The sequence below is a fragment of the Ovis aries genome, chromosome 15, assembly GCF_016772045.2.
Source record: "Ovis aries strain OAR_USU_Benz2616 breed Rambouillet chromosome 15, ARS-UI_Ramb_v3.0, whole genome shotgun sequence".
Lineage (NCBI taxonomy): Eukaryota > Metazoa > Chordata > Mammalia > Artiodactyla > Bovidae > Ovis > Ovis aries.
In genome coordinates, this window is record NC_056068.1 from 28,801,286 (window position 1) to 28,819,438 (window position 18,153).

General features: G+C 40.2%; 1 protein-coding gene across 7 annotated transcripts in view; it reads left to right on the forward strand.

The window, feature by feature from the left end:
- Window positions 1-18,153, forward strand: part of UBE4A (ubiquitination factor E4A) — a 37,717-nt gene extending 19,564 nt beyond the window's left edge. For all 7 annotated transcript variants that reach the window (XM_060399316.1, XM_060399313.1, XM_060399312.1 and 4 more), the window contains 10 exons: window positions 526-830; window positions 2,389-2,521; window positions 3,554-3,741; window positions 5,730-5,830; window positions 5,940-6,053; window positions 7,574-7,748; window positions 11,368-11,548; window positions 12,015-12,162; window positions 13,525-13,682; window positions 15,159-18,153. In XM_060399316.1, the coding sequence (XP_060255299.1) occupies window positions 526-830; window positions 2,389-2,521; window positions 3,554-3,741; window positions 5,730-5,830; window positions 5,940-6,053; window positions 7,574-7,748; window positions 11,368-11,548; window positions 12,015-12,162; window positions 13,525-13,682; window positions 15,159-15,288 (1,633 nt within the window). In that variant the 3' untranslated portion in view covers window positions 15,289-18,153. The remainder of the gene's footprint in view (window positions 1-525; window positions 831-2,388; window positions 2,522-3,553; window positions 3,742-5,729; window positions 5,831-5,939; window positions 6,054-7,573; window positions 7,749-11,367; window positions 11,549-12,014; window positions 12,163-13,524; window positions 13,683-15,158) is intronic.

An 18,153-nucleotide genomic window follows, 5' to 3' on the forward strand; every position in this document is an offset into this window, starting at 1 on the left:
TTCTTGCCTGGGAAATCCCAAGGACAGAGAAGCCCTGCAGGCCTCATTCCATGGGGTTGCAGAAGTTGGACACAACTTAGTGACTAAACCACCACTACCATCACCACCATTGCTAATCTGGACTCCATTCTCACCAGCTTTAGTTCTCTACTAACCATGAAAAGACTGTCCATATACCCACATCCAAGTACAATCATTGCCCTTGGGTGGTGTCAGACTGTCTTGTACTTTGCCTAATCATTATATAGCGTATATAATAAAAGCCCAGTCTACACCCTGCTCAGCCAAGCCACTGTTCTTTGGATAGTGCATTTCGGCCAAAGGCAACTAACTATATGTTGAATAACATTTTCCCAGTGCTCTACTCCCAGCCCCATCCTGTCAGTAACTTTTGTGATATCTGTGTCATCACAACTGCAGCCCTACATCCTAAATATATGAGGATTTGTTTTTCAGAAACAGTCTGTACTCAACCATCTGTATGTGAGCCTTCTGACCCAGTCTCTTCTGCTTTCTTGAGGGCAGGTTGCATGATCAGATGGTAAAAATCAATCAGAATCTGCATCGGCTGCAGGTAGCCTGGCGGGACGCTCAGCAAAGTTCCAGCCCTGCTGCTGACAACCTCCGGGAGCAGTTTGAACGACTGATGACCATCTATCTTTCTACCAAGACGGCCATGAGTGAGCCGCAGATGCTACAAAACTGCCTAAACTTGCAGGTGTCCGTGGCTGTTCTCCTGGTTCAGCTGGCCATAGGCAACGAGGGCTCACAGCTGATGGAGCTGACTTTTCCTTTGCCAGATGGCTACAGTTCTTTGGCTTACGTGCCAGGTGAGCTGGCTCTCCCTTAGGAACTTCCTATTTATAGGCATCTGAGTTTAACTGGGTCATTCTGGAAGTATAATACGCAAAATATCCTACCTTAGCTATCATTCAGCTGTTTTTGGAGAAACAACTCAAACTCGTAGATAATGTCTGTTGGTCAGAGCCTGGGAGAACTGACAGCTGGTTCCTCAGTTATGTTGCCACTGCTCTGCAGATCAGAAAATAGTCTTAAGAGGGTGAAGTGCAGTCAGGATTTTCAGAGCTGTTAGTTTCTATCATTAATACAGTTTGTCATTCAACTTATAAGTTTATCTGTCTAACCCTCCCCCCTGTGCTAGTCCTTAGGGAAAAAAAGTAATCTCTTCTTGGTTAACCCAGAACGGAGAGTGTATATGTCTGTTATATTGGTTGAGGGGTCAGCAGATATTCTCCATCAAATTTAGGTTACATTTTTTTTCTTTAGTTTTTATTTTATCTTGGAATAGAGTTGATTTACAATATTATGTTGGTTCCAGGTGTACAGCAAAGTGATTCAGTTATATATATACATACATACATTCTTTTTCAGATTTTTTTTTCCATATAATTGGGAAATTTGAGAAATTTCCTGTGCTATACAGTAGGTCCTTGTTGATTACCTATTTTATATATAGTAGTATGTATGTGTTAATCCCAAACTCCTAATTTATCCCCCTGTACTTCTTTTCCCCTTGGTACAGGTTACATGCTCTTAATCCCTGTACTAGTCATTGATTGCTGAGTAACAGATTACCCCAAACATAGCAACTTCAAACAACAAACATTATTACACACAATTCCCTCAGGTCAGCAGTCCAGGATCAGCTTAGCTGCATGGTCCTGACTTTGGTCTCTCATGAAGTTGCAGCCAGGCTATCCACCAGGGCCATAGGAATCTGAAGACTCGACCAGGGCTGGAGGATCTGCTTACAAGCCTAGTCATGTGGTTGCTGGCAGATCACAGTTGCTTGCTGGCTTCTTTTCCAGGCCACACAGGACTCTCTTTAGTAACTATTCATGGTATGGCAGCTGGCGTCTCTCAGATCAGGGGACAAAAATGGAAGCTGTAGGCTTTTATAACCTAATTATGGAAATGACATGCCATCATCTCTGGAGTAGTGGAGGAGGAGATATACAAGGGCATAAATACAAGAGGGCTAGGATCAGTGGAGCACCCCAGACACTGATGACCATAGTCATCTAATGTTTTCATCTTTATTCAAGATTCTTCACCTAAAGGGTTATTTTAACTCACAGTTAACCTTGAGTGTGGAATCTATATCCATCGGTGTACTTAAACTGCACTGGTGTGTTAACAGCGTTTTATATCTCTACTGTTCTTCCATTTACTTGGATAAAACTAAAAATTGCCTTACATTCAAAGGAGGGTCTGCATTTTTTAAACTTATCATCCTTCCTAGTACCTGCAAGACATTTGGGGTTCTTGTAAACCTTCACTAAGTAGAGAAAAAGAGAAGAATTTAAATATTGCTTAATACAGAGAGTCAGATGTTTGGCTAATTCCAGTGAAAATTTTCTTTCTCAGAATTTTTTGCAGATAACTTGGGCGATTTCCTCATTTTTCTTCGTCGCTTTGCCGATGACATCTTGGAGACATCGGCAGATTCCTTGGAACATGTCCTTCATTTTATCACCATTTTCACTGGAAGCATAGAAAGGTGAAGTGCTGAAAGTGTGGTTCTGTCACAGTGCAGAGCTGTGAAACATTCAGAAGACTTCTAAGCCAAGAAATAAACAAGCCTGAATCATAAGGGGTTGCCTTCAGAAGTGTGTTAACATTAATGAATCACCTGACTATCCTTATGAGTAGCCCAAAATCCCATACTTGAGAGGCATAATAAACAAAGGACTTTGCCCACAGAGAATTTGAACCTGCATATAAGGTACCAGATGGGAATTCCTCTGCTAGTCCCTGGTTAAAATACTTAACCTTCATGCCAGAGAACTTGCCAGGCGCTAATGATCTTCTGATGTCTGATAACAAAGTTTGCTCTGCGGTCCTGAATTGGATGAGCAGTAAACTTGGGTAAATGCTCTATGATCTCAAGACTTACCATTCACAGCTCTAGTCCTCTTTCCCAGAGGAAGTTGCTCACTGACCTGTAGCATTGCTTCTCTGATTTCCTGGTGGTGGTAGACCAAAGGAAACAATGTGTATGTAAGTGAGAATTTTCTGCAGAGCCACAGTCCCCTGAGATATGTCACTGAGACGTAGACAGAACCCACTCCTCCACTGAACTGCATGGGCCTCGTGAGAAGTTCTGAACCAACAAGTGTTAGGCACACCTGGGATGCATTGTAAGTAATGTAGAATAATTAATTATATCCTGGTCCTTACCCCCAGAAAGCCTGGAAAGGCAAGTTTATTCCAGGTGAAGCTGTCAGAGAACAGTAAACAGTAAGTAATGCATTATTAAAGAGAAATAAACAGAATGGCAGAGCATTAAATAGAAACTTACATACTCACCCTCATTATTGATAAGCTGTGATCTTAAGAACTGAATGATATACTCTGCATATCCCCAAGAAATTGACAGACTCGAAACTGCTCAGTAGTGTTTTCTCCTATAACTCTCTGTACAGATATTATTGATGATATGCTGTTTTGATTCCTCATGTGGAGAGAAACAGTTACAAACTTGGGAGTAAAGTTTTCTGCTTGCTCAGTTTGCTTTCTGCCCTATTCACAGGATGAAGAATCCCCACCTAAGGGCCAAACTGGCTGAGGTGTTGGAAGCAGTGATGCCGCATATGGATCAGACCCCAAACCCTTTAGTGTCCAGTGTCTTCCACCGGAAGCGTGTGTTCTGCAGCTTTCCCTACGCATCCCACCTTGCAGAAGCTCTCATCAAGGTCTTTGTGGACATTGAGTTTACAGGTAAAGCAATCTAGAACCAAGAAGTTAATGCATCGCTTAATCAGTTTTTAAATGGAAAATACCATAAGCCATCATTTACTGAATATCTACCACGTGCTACCTTGATGCTAAGTGCTTTTTTCACATTGTTTCCTGGTCACCACCTTGTCAAAATTTCCTTGTCAAAAATACAGGAAAGTTTTACTGTATTATTCCCGTTTCCCTGTGAAGACATGGATGCTCAAAAAAGATTATTTGTTTGTGTCATACAACTAAGTGGTAGAATCAGATCGATCTCACTTTAAAAAGGAAAGACATATACTCTTAATAACTTTACTATATTTTTTGATAGATTCATATTCAGATAAATTAGGCTGTCCAGTTAAAACCTGAGTCTTTATATTTTTCTTGCCTCAAAATTACAGAATGGTGAAGAGTAAGACAGTGTGCTGATTGACATATTCTTTTATCTTGTCCAGACAGTCTTAACTCTCCTACAGTTTGTTAGATTAAGAATGACAGCAGGAAACATTCCCTAATTTCTCTCATGGCCTTTTGAGCACTAACCCTGAGATGCTGTTAAGCATTATCCCATCTCAACCAGTAAACAAGATAGCAAAGCAGTTATTTAAGACCCCTTTAAAGGGAGTGTCCTACCATCCGGTGATAAATACAGTTAACATTAAAGAGATATTTAGCATTTTACTGACTGCTTTTCTATATTAGAATTTGGACTTCATTACTTGCTCACCTCTGAGACTTCATTTCCTCATTTGTAAAATGGGGTTGAAGTGATGATTGAGATAGTATATGTAAATTTTAATTATATATATATACATATATATATATAAGAAGTTGCATAATACACACTTCAATTATCTCATTTTATGGCCACTACAACTCTTTGGTTGTAATACTGGAGGATGAATTATAAAATAATTATTTATTTGGCTGCTCAGGGTCTTAGTTGTGGCTTTCAGGATCTTCAGTCTTTGTTGTGGTGTGTGGAATCTTTAGTTGCAGCATGCAAACTCTTAATTGAGACATGTGGGATCTAGTTCCCTGACCAGGGGATGAACCTGGGCCCCCTGCCTTGGGAATGCAGAGTCTTAGCAGTGGACCACCAGGGAAGTCCCGAGGGTGAATTATAATAATTTTTATTTTCTGAGAAAGTAGAAGTTGAAAAAGATTTAAGAGACTTGCATTAAATGGACCCAGAAGGAAAACCAAAGTCTTCTGACTCCAAATCCCACACTCCTCCTTTATTATATGACCCAGCCTGTAGAGCTCTAGTGGTACCTTTGGCATGTCAAAAGCTGTACAAGCCTCAGGTTTTCAGCTCCTGGCCTGATTTTTCAGAGTAATCAGGACCCAGTTGGCCCCACAGTTGGGATGTTATCCATGAAGAATGTGGGGATTACTTAGTGGCCGATGCTGCACGTGGCTGTCACTGCCACAATGGCTAGCTCAGAGGCCTCATTCAGAGTCAGATAAGCACTCTATGTTTGGATGTGAAAGCATTTGTTTCCCTTGGCTTTTATTTTGCAGCTCAGACCTCATCCTTTTCTGAGGTCTGTATCCTTTATGTATGTCTCCCTCTTGTTCTGTCGATAAGGAAATAAGTAAACACTTGGCTACAACTCTAGATCTTTATAAACTCCCAGGACTGGCTTTACCAGTATCCTTAACACATTCAGAATTTTCTAAAAATGGCTACACATAGACATTGGGCTTCCCCAGTGGCTCAGAGATAAAGAATCCACCTGCCAATGCAGGATACACAGGTTCAATCCCTGGGTCAGGAAGATCCCTCGGAGAGAGAAATGTCAACCCACTCCATCTTTCTTGCCTGGGAAATCCCATGGACAGAAGAGCCTGGTGGGCTACAGTCTGTGGGGTCACAAAGAGTTAGACAGGATTGATAGCCATCTGTCTGCAGATGGACATAAGCTCGTATTCTTTCTCTAACACCACTGGCTTTGCTGATTCTTTGCTCTGCCTTACTCCAGGAGACCCCCATCAGTTTGAGCAGAAGTTTAATTACCGCCGCCCCATGTATCCCATCCTCAAGTACATGTGGGGAACAGATACCTATCGAGAGAGCATTAAGGTGAGAGTGTTTTTGGTGAAACCAAAACTGAGTTATCTTCACTGCAGATAAGCCCCAGTGGGTTGTGATTCAAGACTAAACTGGTTTTCTCTTGGGTTGGGTCTTACAGGATTTGGCTGACTATGCCTCTAAGAATTTAGAAGCCATGAATCCCCCACTTTTCCTCCGTTTTCTTAACCTGCTAATGAATGATGCCATTTTCCTTCTGGATGAAGCCATACAGGTAAAACAAACAGATTTAACTGCTCTTATACCATCATACATACTTTTCACCTCTTAGTCATGACAGAGCAATCCTTATGCCCCAAGTACCTGTCTTAGACACCAAAATTTTGCAAGTAGTAATGTACTTGCCAACCTTGCTGTTTCAATTTGATAGATATTCTTCCATTAGAGACCAAGATCAAGGGTCACTGAAGCCTTATGAGCTAGGATGAGATTTTGGCAGAGTGGAAAAGAAAGTGTGAAAGAAAGGCCAGACTGGCCCAACTAATCAGTCTAGCACTACCAAAAGAAATCAGAGAATTGTCATTCAGTTAGTGACTTTCAGCTTTCTTCCATTGCAAGACATTGGTAACAGTGACCAACCAAAGCAATGATCCTTACCCCTCTTTCCTAAAAGACTGACTTTTATGCCACTATTTGAAAAAAGTCTCTGGTTTGGGTAATTTTTTTCACATAGAGACTCCAAATCATCAGTATTTTTCGTTTGTGCACTGCTTCCCGAATCTTTAGCTCTATCTGAAACATGAGTTTTACTACATACACCAGAGGCCACTCAGCTCCTTCAGCTTAACCATCTCTTGTGGAGCTGCTTCTTGCTCCTATAAAAATTCCCTTTATCTGCAACAGATATAAGACAGGGCAGTGACCAGAGGGAGACAGAGCAGGTAAGTCATGAGGGTAGCCTGTCAGATAGCCCACACACACCTCGTGTTGATTAGCAGTCTCCCAGTAACTTGTATTTAATTTGTAAAAAAATGCTTCTGCTTTGATCATATCCCATACTTGAAGATTTTTAGATCTGTTGCCTTAGAAAACAAGTCCTATAATAAATAGACCTTTCTCAGCAAAAGCTGTATGACAGAATGAATGACACAGATGGCATCTCCATGGGCTATAAGCATAACATGCTTGCTGCAACAGCAAGAGTGATGAGAAATAGAGGGCTTTAAATATTGATGGTTCTCCGTCCAGACATCTTGCATATTTGATAGAGCTTTGTTTTTTGATAAGCAGTTTTGGGGGGTGGTTTTGTTTTCCTTCTTTCAGGAAGGGGTCAGCCTTTTTTCCCTGTAGCCTGTTTGCTTTTATCAATGTTTCATATACTGTTTATCCTCCTTTCTCTTTCATAGACTATAATATTTCCAGGGGAATAGCCTATTACTCTCCCCAGACTGAAACAATGTTTCCACAGTTTCTTTTTTATTTTATTTTATTATTTTTTTTTTCACAGTTTCTTTTTTAAAAAGTTCTTTAAAGGCTGTACCATGCCGCATGTAGGATCTTAGTTCCCAAACCAGGAACCCATGCCCCCTGCATTGGAAGCACAGAGCCTTAAACAATGGACCACCAGGGAAATCTCTCCACAATGTCTTTTTAAACTTAATAACGCCTCCTGTCCCTTATGTAGTCCTTGGCTTTCCCAGCATAGTGGACTAGATTTTAAATAGGACCTCTTAAATATCATCTTCCTTTCAATACACTTTGTCCTCTGATCCATTCCACCTCTGCTTTCTGTAGTATTTGAGCAAGATAAAGATTCAGCAAATTGAGAAGGACCGAGGTGAATGGGATAGTCTGACTCCAGAAGCCCGCCGAGAGAAGGAGGCTGGCCTACAGATGTTTGGACAGTTAGCACGTTTCCATAACATCATGTCCAATGAAACAATCGGTACCCTTGCATTTCTGACATCAGGTAAAGACACAACACACTACTTTCCCCAAAAATGCAGTGGCTAAGATCTGCTTCAGTTGAGGGATCAGCCCCACTAAGGCTCTGGTGACAGTATCCTCCTCCACAGTCTGAGAGGAAGTGAATCACTAGAGAAGCTTCAGAAAGAATGTTGCCCATTGTTGACATGGAAATGAGGAAATGGTCACCCTCACACAGCTGCCAGAAAGCATAAGTTGCTGTCATTTTTCTTGAGGACAACATAGCCATATAAATATATTTGGGGGTGTTTGTGTTGGCTTGAAAAAATATCCTTGAACTCTGGTTAAATGTGGTAGATCAGAGACATTTATCTCTACTCCCTCTGTAGCTCCACTGTCCAGTTCAGTAGCCACTCACAACATGAGTCTGTCAAGCATTTAAACTGCAACTAGTCAGAAATGAGATGTGCTGTAAGTAGAAAATACACACTGCAAGACTTTGTAACTAAAAGTAAAAAACTTCCATTAATAATTTATATTGGTTATATATGAAATGGGGGCGTCCCTGTGGCTCTGATGGTAAAGAATCTCCCTGCAATGCCGAAGACCTGGGTTGGGAATATCCCCTGGAGAATCCCACTCCAGTATTCTTGCCTGGAAAATTGTGGACAGAGGAGCCTGGCGGGCTACAGTCCATGAGGTCAACAGAGTTAGACACAACTGAGTGACTAAGCGCACACACACACACACACATGAAATGACAACCAAGGATCACCAGGAATTTGAGAAGATCCTCTTAACACAAATAATAGCCGAAAACGCCTTCAAAGGCGTTTATAAGTCTCAGAGGGATGAAAAAAAGATACAGCATACATAAGACAAGAACAAAGAGGCAATACCAGAGATTATCTAAAGAACAAGAGCTCTTGAATATTGAAAATACAACTTCAGAAATTTTGAAAAGTCAGTAGGACAGTTAGAAAATAAATTCAAGGAACTCTTCAACGAAAGCAGAACAGAAAAAAAAAAAAAGATGGAAATTAGAAGAGAAAGAAGAATAAAATATCAGTCTAGAAAGTCTTAGAACAATGAAAGGGAGCAAAGAAATAAAACCCTCCAAATTCCCCAAAACTAAGAGGTTCTAAATCAAAAGGAGCCCCCAAGTGCCCAGCACAGGGAATCTTCAAGACCCCCACACTAAGGTATATCATTGAGGTATTTTAGAAAATCAGGGTAAAGAGGAGCTCTTAAAAGGTCCCCGAGAAAAATCAGGTAATGTGCAATGGTTTAAGCATCAAAATGTCTTCAAATATCACAACAGTGACATTTGAAGCTGTAACACAGTTCTGATGGAAAATTATCTTTTCAGCCTAGAATTCTATAGCCAGCCAAACTGTCAATCCTGTTTGAGGGTAAATGTAAGGAAATTTTCAGAGGTGACGGTATCAAATTTACTTCCAATTTATGCTTTCTTGAGAAGCTACAGAGAGCTAAACATACTCCGTCAAAATGAAGGAGGAAAGTGGAATCCCATAAGAGAGATGCAAAGGTAGTTCCCAGGCTGATGGTGGAGGTAGCTTGTGTGACCACCACACTATAGGCCTATAAAATTGGAGTCCAGATTGGAGTGATGAATGGAAACTTCCAAAAAACATCTCTAAAAACTGTTTTTGAGAGTTCTACATTTCTGGTGGAGAATTTAGAAAGATTTAATGATAGGTACTCTGAAAGTAAGCAAAAAAATGATTAAAATTTTCATTAAAAGTATACCCACTCTCAGCTCACTGGAAAAGGAAATGGCAACCCACTCCTCTCCAGTATTCTTTCCTAGAGAATCCTGTGGACAGAGGAGCCTGGTGGGCTGCCATCTATGGGGTCGCACAGAGTCGGACACAACTCTAGCGACTTAACAGCAGCAGCAGTCAGCTGAAATTAGTTACAGGACAAAGAGACCTCTGCCCCAATTCCCAAGAAGTATCTTGAGCATGAAGTCTCTGAGTTGGGAGTTCTTAGGGGAAACACATTGACTGAATCTGCCTACCTTGTCCAGGCACCATAGTAGGAGTTAGCGTGAGTTATTTTATGACAGGAGGTCCTGGTAAGGAGCCCAGAACTAATCGGAAGAATTTGAGAAAGGTCAAAAGGAGATGCCACTTGCTCTACCCCCTCCAAGAATCCTTCTCCCTAGCATCGATCTTGGCTCAGCAATGCATGTGCCACCAGGAAGGACCCTGAGTTAGAATGATGGGCCAGAGAAAACCCAGGAACTAATCTCATCACCATAAAACCTGAGACTGTGAGCCACATGGCAGAACAGTCGTCTTGGGTTCCCTTACCCTCCTGCTCTCCGCCCATGCACCCCTTTCCAATAAAGTATCTTGCTATGTCAGCCCAAAAAAGGTATGTGTGTGTGTATATAGATATATATATAATTATTATTACTTTTTATAATTTTTAGAATACTGTGTGGCTCTGCTGTAAGTGATATTTTCATGCTCTTAATAAAAAATCTAAATTATTTCTCCAAAGATCTGCTTATATATTAGGGAAATTCATATTAGGAGAAGAGGGACAAGAATATGAACTAAACTGTCACCAGTAGTAGAGTCAATATATAATGACTAAAATGGAAAAATTAAGAACCAGCAATGCTAAACAAGCTATACTCTACTTGGCTTGTTGCACTTGGCATATATGTGTATAATTATTTTGGAATTAGTGACCTAGCAGTCAGTTTCTTACAAATTTGTTATAGGATATAATAAGTCTAAAAGGTGTATGTATACACATTGAAGTTCATCAATTAGTATAATACTTTTAACAGGAAAAAATTTAAAACAATCATAATATCCAACGACAAAGATAGAGTAAATAAATAATTCATGGTGCAGTCATATGTGGTTGTTAAAAAGGGTATAAATCATCACTGTCCTATAGTGCTGTATATGATTGTTGTTTATTTGCTATGTCATATCCAACTCTTTACACCCAGTGTAGCCAACAAGGCTCCTCTGTCCATGGAATTTCCCAGCCAAGAATACTAGAGTGGGTTGCCATTTCCTTTTTCAGGGGATCTTCCCAACCCAGGGATCAAACTCACCTCTCCTGCTTAGGAGGCAGATTCTTTTCCACTGAGCCACCTGGGAAGCCAACTTTATAGGACAGAAATAGTAAATCTGTACTGTCCAGTACTATCACTGCCGGCCGCACGTGGCCACTGAGCACTTGCTGTGTGGCTAGTGTACCCGAGAGACTGGAGTCTTCTACTTAATTTTAGTTCATTTAAATAGCCACATGTGGCCTGTGGCTGCCATGTTGGGCAGCACCGGAACCTATAAATGGTAAGATATTTATGATACTGTTAATGAGAAAAGTTATAGAGTATATATAATGATAATCACTGTGTTTTAAAAATGTATGTGTGTGTAAATAAGGAGAGAAAAGCTAGGACATATTAGCAAAATGTAACTAGTGTTTACTCTGAGTGGTTGTTTTTGTATTTTGTTTGCTTTGCTTATCTAATATTTTCTAATATTACTGCAGTGAAAATGTATTTCAAAGAAAGCAGACCCCAGAGGTCTCTAAGTAAAACTCTAGGACAGACACAGTAAGTTGAAGATTTCTAGTGGATTGGGTTTTTACAGGCTTTGGCTTTTTTCCAGAGATCAAGTCCCTCTTTGTGCATCCTTTCCTGGCCGAGCGCATCATCTCCATGCTGAACTACTTCCTGCAGCACCTGGTTGGCCCCAAGATGGGGGCCTTAAAAGTCAAGGATTTCAGTGAATTTGACTTCAAACCCCAGCAGCTCGTTTCAGATATCTGCACCATCTACTTAAATCTTGGGTACCTGAGATTTAAATGGGGCAGGCCAGAGGGGTTGCTCATGTTTTAACTGGGGGTTTTGCTAATAGAATGAAATAACTAGCTGATAATTATGTGGAAGTAGAAAAGATTTGTTTCAAGTTGGCTGACAAAGTAGTCTTCTGCAGTTTTAAATCATTAGATTTCGTGTGACCTGTGGGATGTTATTTAGAATTTCCAGCATTCTGCCTTAATCTGTTCAAAGGTAAACTTTACTGATTGTTTCATTGTTTGGAAAAGCAGTACTTTTTTTTTTTTAACCAGTATATTTTTATGGTCACCAGATACTTAATAAGACTTCCATCCTAAAAATTAGAAGAGATCATCTATAACAAAAGAACATTCATGATACCTAAGTGATGGGGTACTTTGTTCCTCAAGCCCTCTGTTACTGCCCTCTTTGATCTACCCTCTGATGCTTAGTTTCTCTCTGATGCTGACCTTCCAGGGACGAGGAGAATTTCTGTGCCACTGTGCCCAAAGATGGCCGTTCCTACTCCCCAACTCTCTTTGCACAGACAGTCCGAGTCCTGAAGAAAATAAATAAGCCTGGGAATATGATTGTGGCTTTCAGCAACTTAGCAGAGAGAATCAAGGTGAGAACCATAATTTGCTTATTAACGTGTTCAATAAAAATCATATTGTCAACTCAGCTGTTTTGCTTTTTTACCCAACTTTATGGGGGAAATGGAGAAGGCAATGGCAACCCACTCCAGTACTCTTGCCTGGAAAATCCCATGGACGGAGGAGCCTGGTAGGCTGCAGTCCATGGGGTCCCTAAGAGTCGGACATGACTGAGCGACTTCACTTTCACTTTTCACTTTCATGCATTGGAGAAGAAAATGGCAACCCACTCCAGTGTTCTTGCCTGGAGAATCCCAGGGACAGGGGAGCCTGGTGGGCTGCCATCTCTGGGGTCGCACAGAGTCGGACATGACTGAAGCGACTTAGCAGCATGGGGGAAAAGTGCATTGTGTTGAGAAAATATAAATAATGAATCCTCCTGGCCAGTCGATAAGTAAAACGACCACATTCTTTAATAGTAATATTCTTTTTAATATGAAGGTGAGAACAGAAAAATAAGAAGCTTCTGCTAAAAGAATTAACAGATTTGTAATAGGTTGTTTTTATGAAAACTCTGTACAGGGTTACCAATAGATTTGAAAATCTGTGATATTAACACAGAACTTTTTAGAATAAAATTCAGGATTAGTAGCTTCTAGTCATTGATTTTTGTTGATTTTTCTCTGTTCTCTGTAATTGGGTTATATAGGAATGGCCATACATTTTAAAGATTATAATACTATATTGTACTCAGCTAATCCCTTTGGTGGGAGCAGCTTCATTAACAATTATGAAAAAGAAAAAATTATGGCAGAGTCTAATGGAAAACCTTCCTAATTGATAACAGTCTTCCCTTCCTTGAGTTACTTTTTTATTGAATTGGGCTTCATCTTTGCCTAGAGCTTAGGCAGATGGATCCCTGAGGACCTAGAGTCATGAAGGAATCAAATGCTGAAGCCACTTTTAAACTCCTATACCTGTTTGTACCTAAAACCGGAAACTGCTTTTCATACACAGACTGCATGAATGACTCTGTAATTATGCAAATAAGAACCCCTGCAACCTCGCATCCCCTTACAACAGAGCTGTTGTCAGAAGTATGGATGTTGTCTGTGGTGTTTTGTTTTGTTTTGTTCCCTGTTAACACTTAAACTCCTTTCCAGTCATGACCACTAGCAGCTGAGCCAAACTGACTGAAGTTTCAGAGTTGGGGCTAAATGTTAAATTTGCTCCTGTAATATCCATCTTGGCTTGTTTAGGCCATAAAGCTAAAAATTATTCCTGTCTCTGTACAGGATTATTAATGACCCCTTAAGACTAGGGAATCGTCACGGAGCATTTTGAACTCAGCTGCTTCTGTTAATTCCCCCTAACTGGCTGGTTCTTATGCTCAGTCCCTAGCAGACCTCCAACAGCAGGAAGAGGAGACCTATGCTGATGCCTGCGATGAGTTCCTGGACCCCATCATGAGCACACTGATGTCTGACCCTGTGGTGCTGCCATCCTCCAGAGTGACTGTGGACAGATCCACCATTGCCAGACATTTGCTCAGGTGAGCCAGCCCCCAAAAGCAGCCTCAGGAGTACACATGTACCTTTGTCTGCTGTCATCTTTTTCTCCCACTACAGTACTGTGCACCCAGTAGGTACCCCAGATTGTTAGTTTATTAATGTGCTGTGTGGAGGAGGCATTTTGGTAGAAGTATATCAACCTGGAGTATAAGTTGACCTGAAATTGTGGCTCAGCTAGTAAAAGAATCCACCTGCGATGTGGGAGACCTGGGTTCAATCCCTGGATTAGCAAGATCCCCTGGAGAAGGGAAAGGCTACCCACTCTAGTATTCTGGCCTGGAGAATTCCATGGACTACATAGCCCATGGGATCGCGAAGAGTCAGGCTCGACTGAGCAACTTTCACTTTCACTTTTAGTTGTAAAAATATAAAAGACAGGTTGTTAGGGTTTTTTGGTTGTTTTTTTTTTTTAATTCAGGTTTTACACTCATCATATGGGTTTTCCGACATTCTCCTCCAGCTGTTACGACTCAGCCGTGGTGACTTCAAGTTTTCCTCAGCCTATCTCCTCTAAGTACAACATTAGATAGAAATGGGTACTGGGAGACTCTGCCTATTTAAAATGAAGTTATATAAGCTGACCCAGATCTAGGGAAATAATATTTTTTAAATATTGGAAAAAAGGATTTTTTTGCTTGATGGTCTGTGATTAAGCATATGCATGATGCTGTGCTGGGCAGTATGTCTTTTCCAAAGTGTCACTGAGAATTTATATTTTTATTGTGGCTTCAGAATACAGAAAGAAGATATATTAGCCTTTAAAATATGTTATAAATCATCTTACCTGGGAGGAAGCCATAATCTGCATTAGTTAAAGAGCAGTCAGTTAACTAAACCAAGTGTCAGTCTACAAAGCTTTATCCTTTAACATCCTATACTGTTTCAGGAGTCTGTCACTAAAACTCCAAACAGCTCTTTATGCTGACATGATTGTCCAGGGTCTCTGTCTTAGGGAAATGGAATCAAATACCATCTGAAGAGCAGGGCTTCCCTGGTGGCTCAGATGGTAAAGCATTTGCCTACAATGCAGGAGCCACAGATTCAATCCCTGGGTCAGGAAGATCCCCTGGAGAAGGGAATGGCTACCCACTCCAGTATTCTTGCCTGGAGAATTCCATGGACAAAGGAGCCTGGCAAGCTACAGTTCATGGGGTCACAAAGAGTCAGACACAACTGAGCAGCTAACATTCACACACACACACCATCTGAGGAGCAATGTTGAGATAATGTTTGTTAAGCAGAGAGACAAAGTAAGTAAATAATCTGCAAAGAAACCTCTCCTAAATCACACTCTCTCTTATCTCATTCTTTCTTACCTCAAGCTAGCACTCAATTCAGAATCATAATAATACCCTCTAGCTTCAGTCTCAGGGTGAGATGCCCAGAGGTTCTGTTTTTGGCTGAGGATGTGAGAACTTACAGAAATAACCCCATCTCCCTTTTTCTCTTTGTCCCAGTGACCAAACAGATCCCTTTAACCGTAGTCCCCTCACCATGGACCAGATCCGGCCAAACACAGAACTGAAAGAAAAAATCCAACGGTGGCTCGCAGAGAGGAAACAACAACAGAAGGAGCAACTTGAATAAATACTGTGACCTAAGCAAACCAAAAACCAACCCCAGAGTGTAGATAAACAATTGTGGTTTCTCTCTTTCTGGTTCTGTTCCTTTCCTTTTTCTTGCCTTTTATTTATTTTTTTTTTTCCCTTTACTGAATTAGAGAACTGCTCTTGCTCAAATTATGATAATTAAAATTCCTAAAAACTGTACAGCGCACCTAGCTTACAGGAAATTATACTTCTTATAGCATCACCACATTTAGAAATCATCACTAATTTTTACCTTTTTTTCTCTCTTCCTGTTCCTTCTCCCTTTTCCTACCTTAAATTATATTAACTTCAGCTATTAAAACCTCCCGCCTCCTTACTATTTCTTCTCCAAGAACTGCTCAAGCATCTTTGGTGAGCACTGCTTTTAAGTATATGATATCACATATTTCAGTGACAGCTGATATCAGAAAGTCCTGTGTTATCAAGGTACTTTTACTAGTTAGTCTTCATGACCCAGCCCTTTTCCTTGTTACAGCTCTACACTGTTACAGAATAACTTTTTATATAAAAGCAGATACCTTGATGATTGAGTAGATTTTTTTAATAAGATGACCGATGAGATGGAAATAGGAATCTTATGCAACTTCGGTGGGTAGCTCTCAGTTTTGTGTTGTCTTGTAACTCAGAGATACCTTGGAGGGCAAACACTCCTCCATGGAGTTGTCATTACACAGAAAACTTAGCCCTATAATATTTTTAGGAGGATTGGTAGAACAAATTTGCAGTTTCGACACTTTATTCAGAAAACTTCAAGGTGAAAAAAGGCTATTGGGGCCCTTTTTATCTACTGGAAATCAAGGACCAGGCTTGTGTAGAAAAGTTAGGCAACAAATATTGTAACCATGAGACATGTCATTTCAAGACACTAATATCAGCAGTGTATCTCAGTGTGTATATATATATATACACCATGTACTTTTTTATATTGGCCTAATGTAATACAGAGAACCACTTTATATTGTCTCTTCCATGGTAAGATGTATGCAGTATGTGGCCATGTTTACTAACACTTACTCTAGGCAAAATTCTGAGACTGTAAAATGTATATAGTTCATGTTTGTTTGGGCTTATGACCTGATAAGAGCTGCTTCTAACTCAGCCTTAGGTCATCAATTAACAGAATAGGAATTTGAGCACAACCGTGTCCACAAGCCATTTTAACTATCCACTTAGCCCTTAATAGTTATTTAGCAGGTGGATGGGCCCCTCACTTTACAAGTTGAGCTTGAGCTCCCTACTAAATCGTGTAGCTTAACATGCTGAGTAAGTCTCATTCCCCTATGGACTATCCATACCAGTATCCCTCTAAACTCAAAAATACAACTAACAAGAGTGATATGATCTAGAAGTAGAGGTCATTGCTTCACTTCAAGGACAGTATTGTTAACCATAGCCTCTCTGAAATAAGATGGTAGTTTTATGGTAATCCAGTTCAAGTTGTTACAAGCAGTCCTTGATGTGTTTTTGATGGTTCCAGCAGGAAACTCTGAAGTTAGAGGGCATCCCACACTAGATAAAAAGTAGATGTTGCCTGTCACTGTGCTTATAAGTGAAAAAGGCAGTCCAGGACTCCAAAAATACCAGAACGTATGATAGTAATTCAGTGTGTTCCCTGGGCTTCTAAGGCACAGGTTGACAGGATTTATTTTCTGAAAATGAGCTTCATTTCCTATTCATTATCTTCTACTTCTCTGAGAATGAACTGTATAAAATAAGCTTCAATCTGCTTGCATTTATCTTCCAAACCCAATCAAATAGGATATTTTTACTTTTAAAAGAAGTGAGGAAAAGACCAGAGTTTTATAGAAGAAAGGAAGGAAAAAGTGGGCACAAAACCTCAGAAGGCAGCTGTTCCCAGCAGCTTTCCAGTTAACAACCTTATGCTGCCTCTTGTATCTGTGTCTGTATTCCACTTCTATATTAAGTCTTCAGATTGTAAGTCTTTTCTGGCAGTTTTTTTTTAAAGCTCTTTTCCTGAAACTTTCTATGAGTGGCTATAGCACCATGAATGCTGCTGAATATCTTTAAACTCATCACAAAGGCAAGTGCATAGCTTAAGGCCACTATGGGTAAGGAAACCAAGTGTCCTCTGTGCCTTTTTCCTTTCCTTGACATAATTCAAGAACATCCCAAAAATGAGACTAAAAAATTCTCTTGGTACAACATGGTGCATATGGACACTTGGAAGCTTAAAGAGGGGTGGTGGTGTCTAGAACTCAGAAGCAAGCTCTAAATCTATTAGAGCAGACTTTCTGACATACCTGGCTTTATGTGTTGACTTTGCTAGAGTATGATAGAAAAATGAAGACTCTTTAATCAGCTCTAGTATTGCTTACTAAGAGGGTAATACTAAACTTGGAAAATTATTTAAGTAGGCTTTATCAAGCAATCTGGATTTGTTTGTTTTTAATATAGTTTTTAATGGATATGTGAAAACCGAAAGAAACTTCAAAGGTTTTGTTTTTTTTTTAATGGTGCAGGTGAAGGTGCCAGTTGCTATTTGGTATCACACTCTACAAAAGCTTCGTTACTTTATTTGATGCTGGTTGCTAAGCAGCCATTGCACAGAGCATAAGTCTACTGGGTGCCTTTACAAGCCAGAGGCTGATGCTGCACTGTTGATGTCATGTGAGGAAATAATGCACATGCTCTAACTGGTAAACAGGAAAAGAAAAAGAACCTGGAAACAAAGAAAATGAACAAAATGACAAAAAGATTGATTGAAATAAAACTTGATCAACATAACTATTTTGAAACATTCCAGGAAGGTTACTTCTTGTCAAACTTGCCTGGGGGTGTTTGTTCAAAGCCTGTATTTAATAAATGAACATCTGACTTAAAA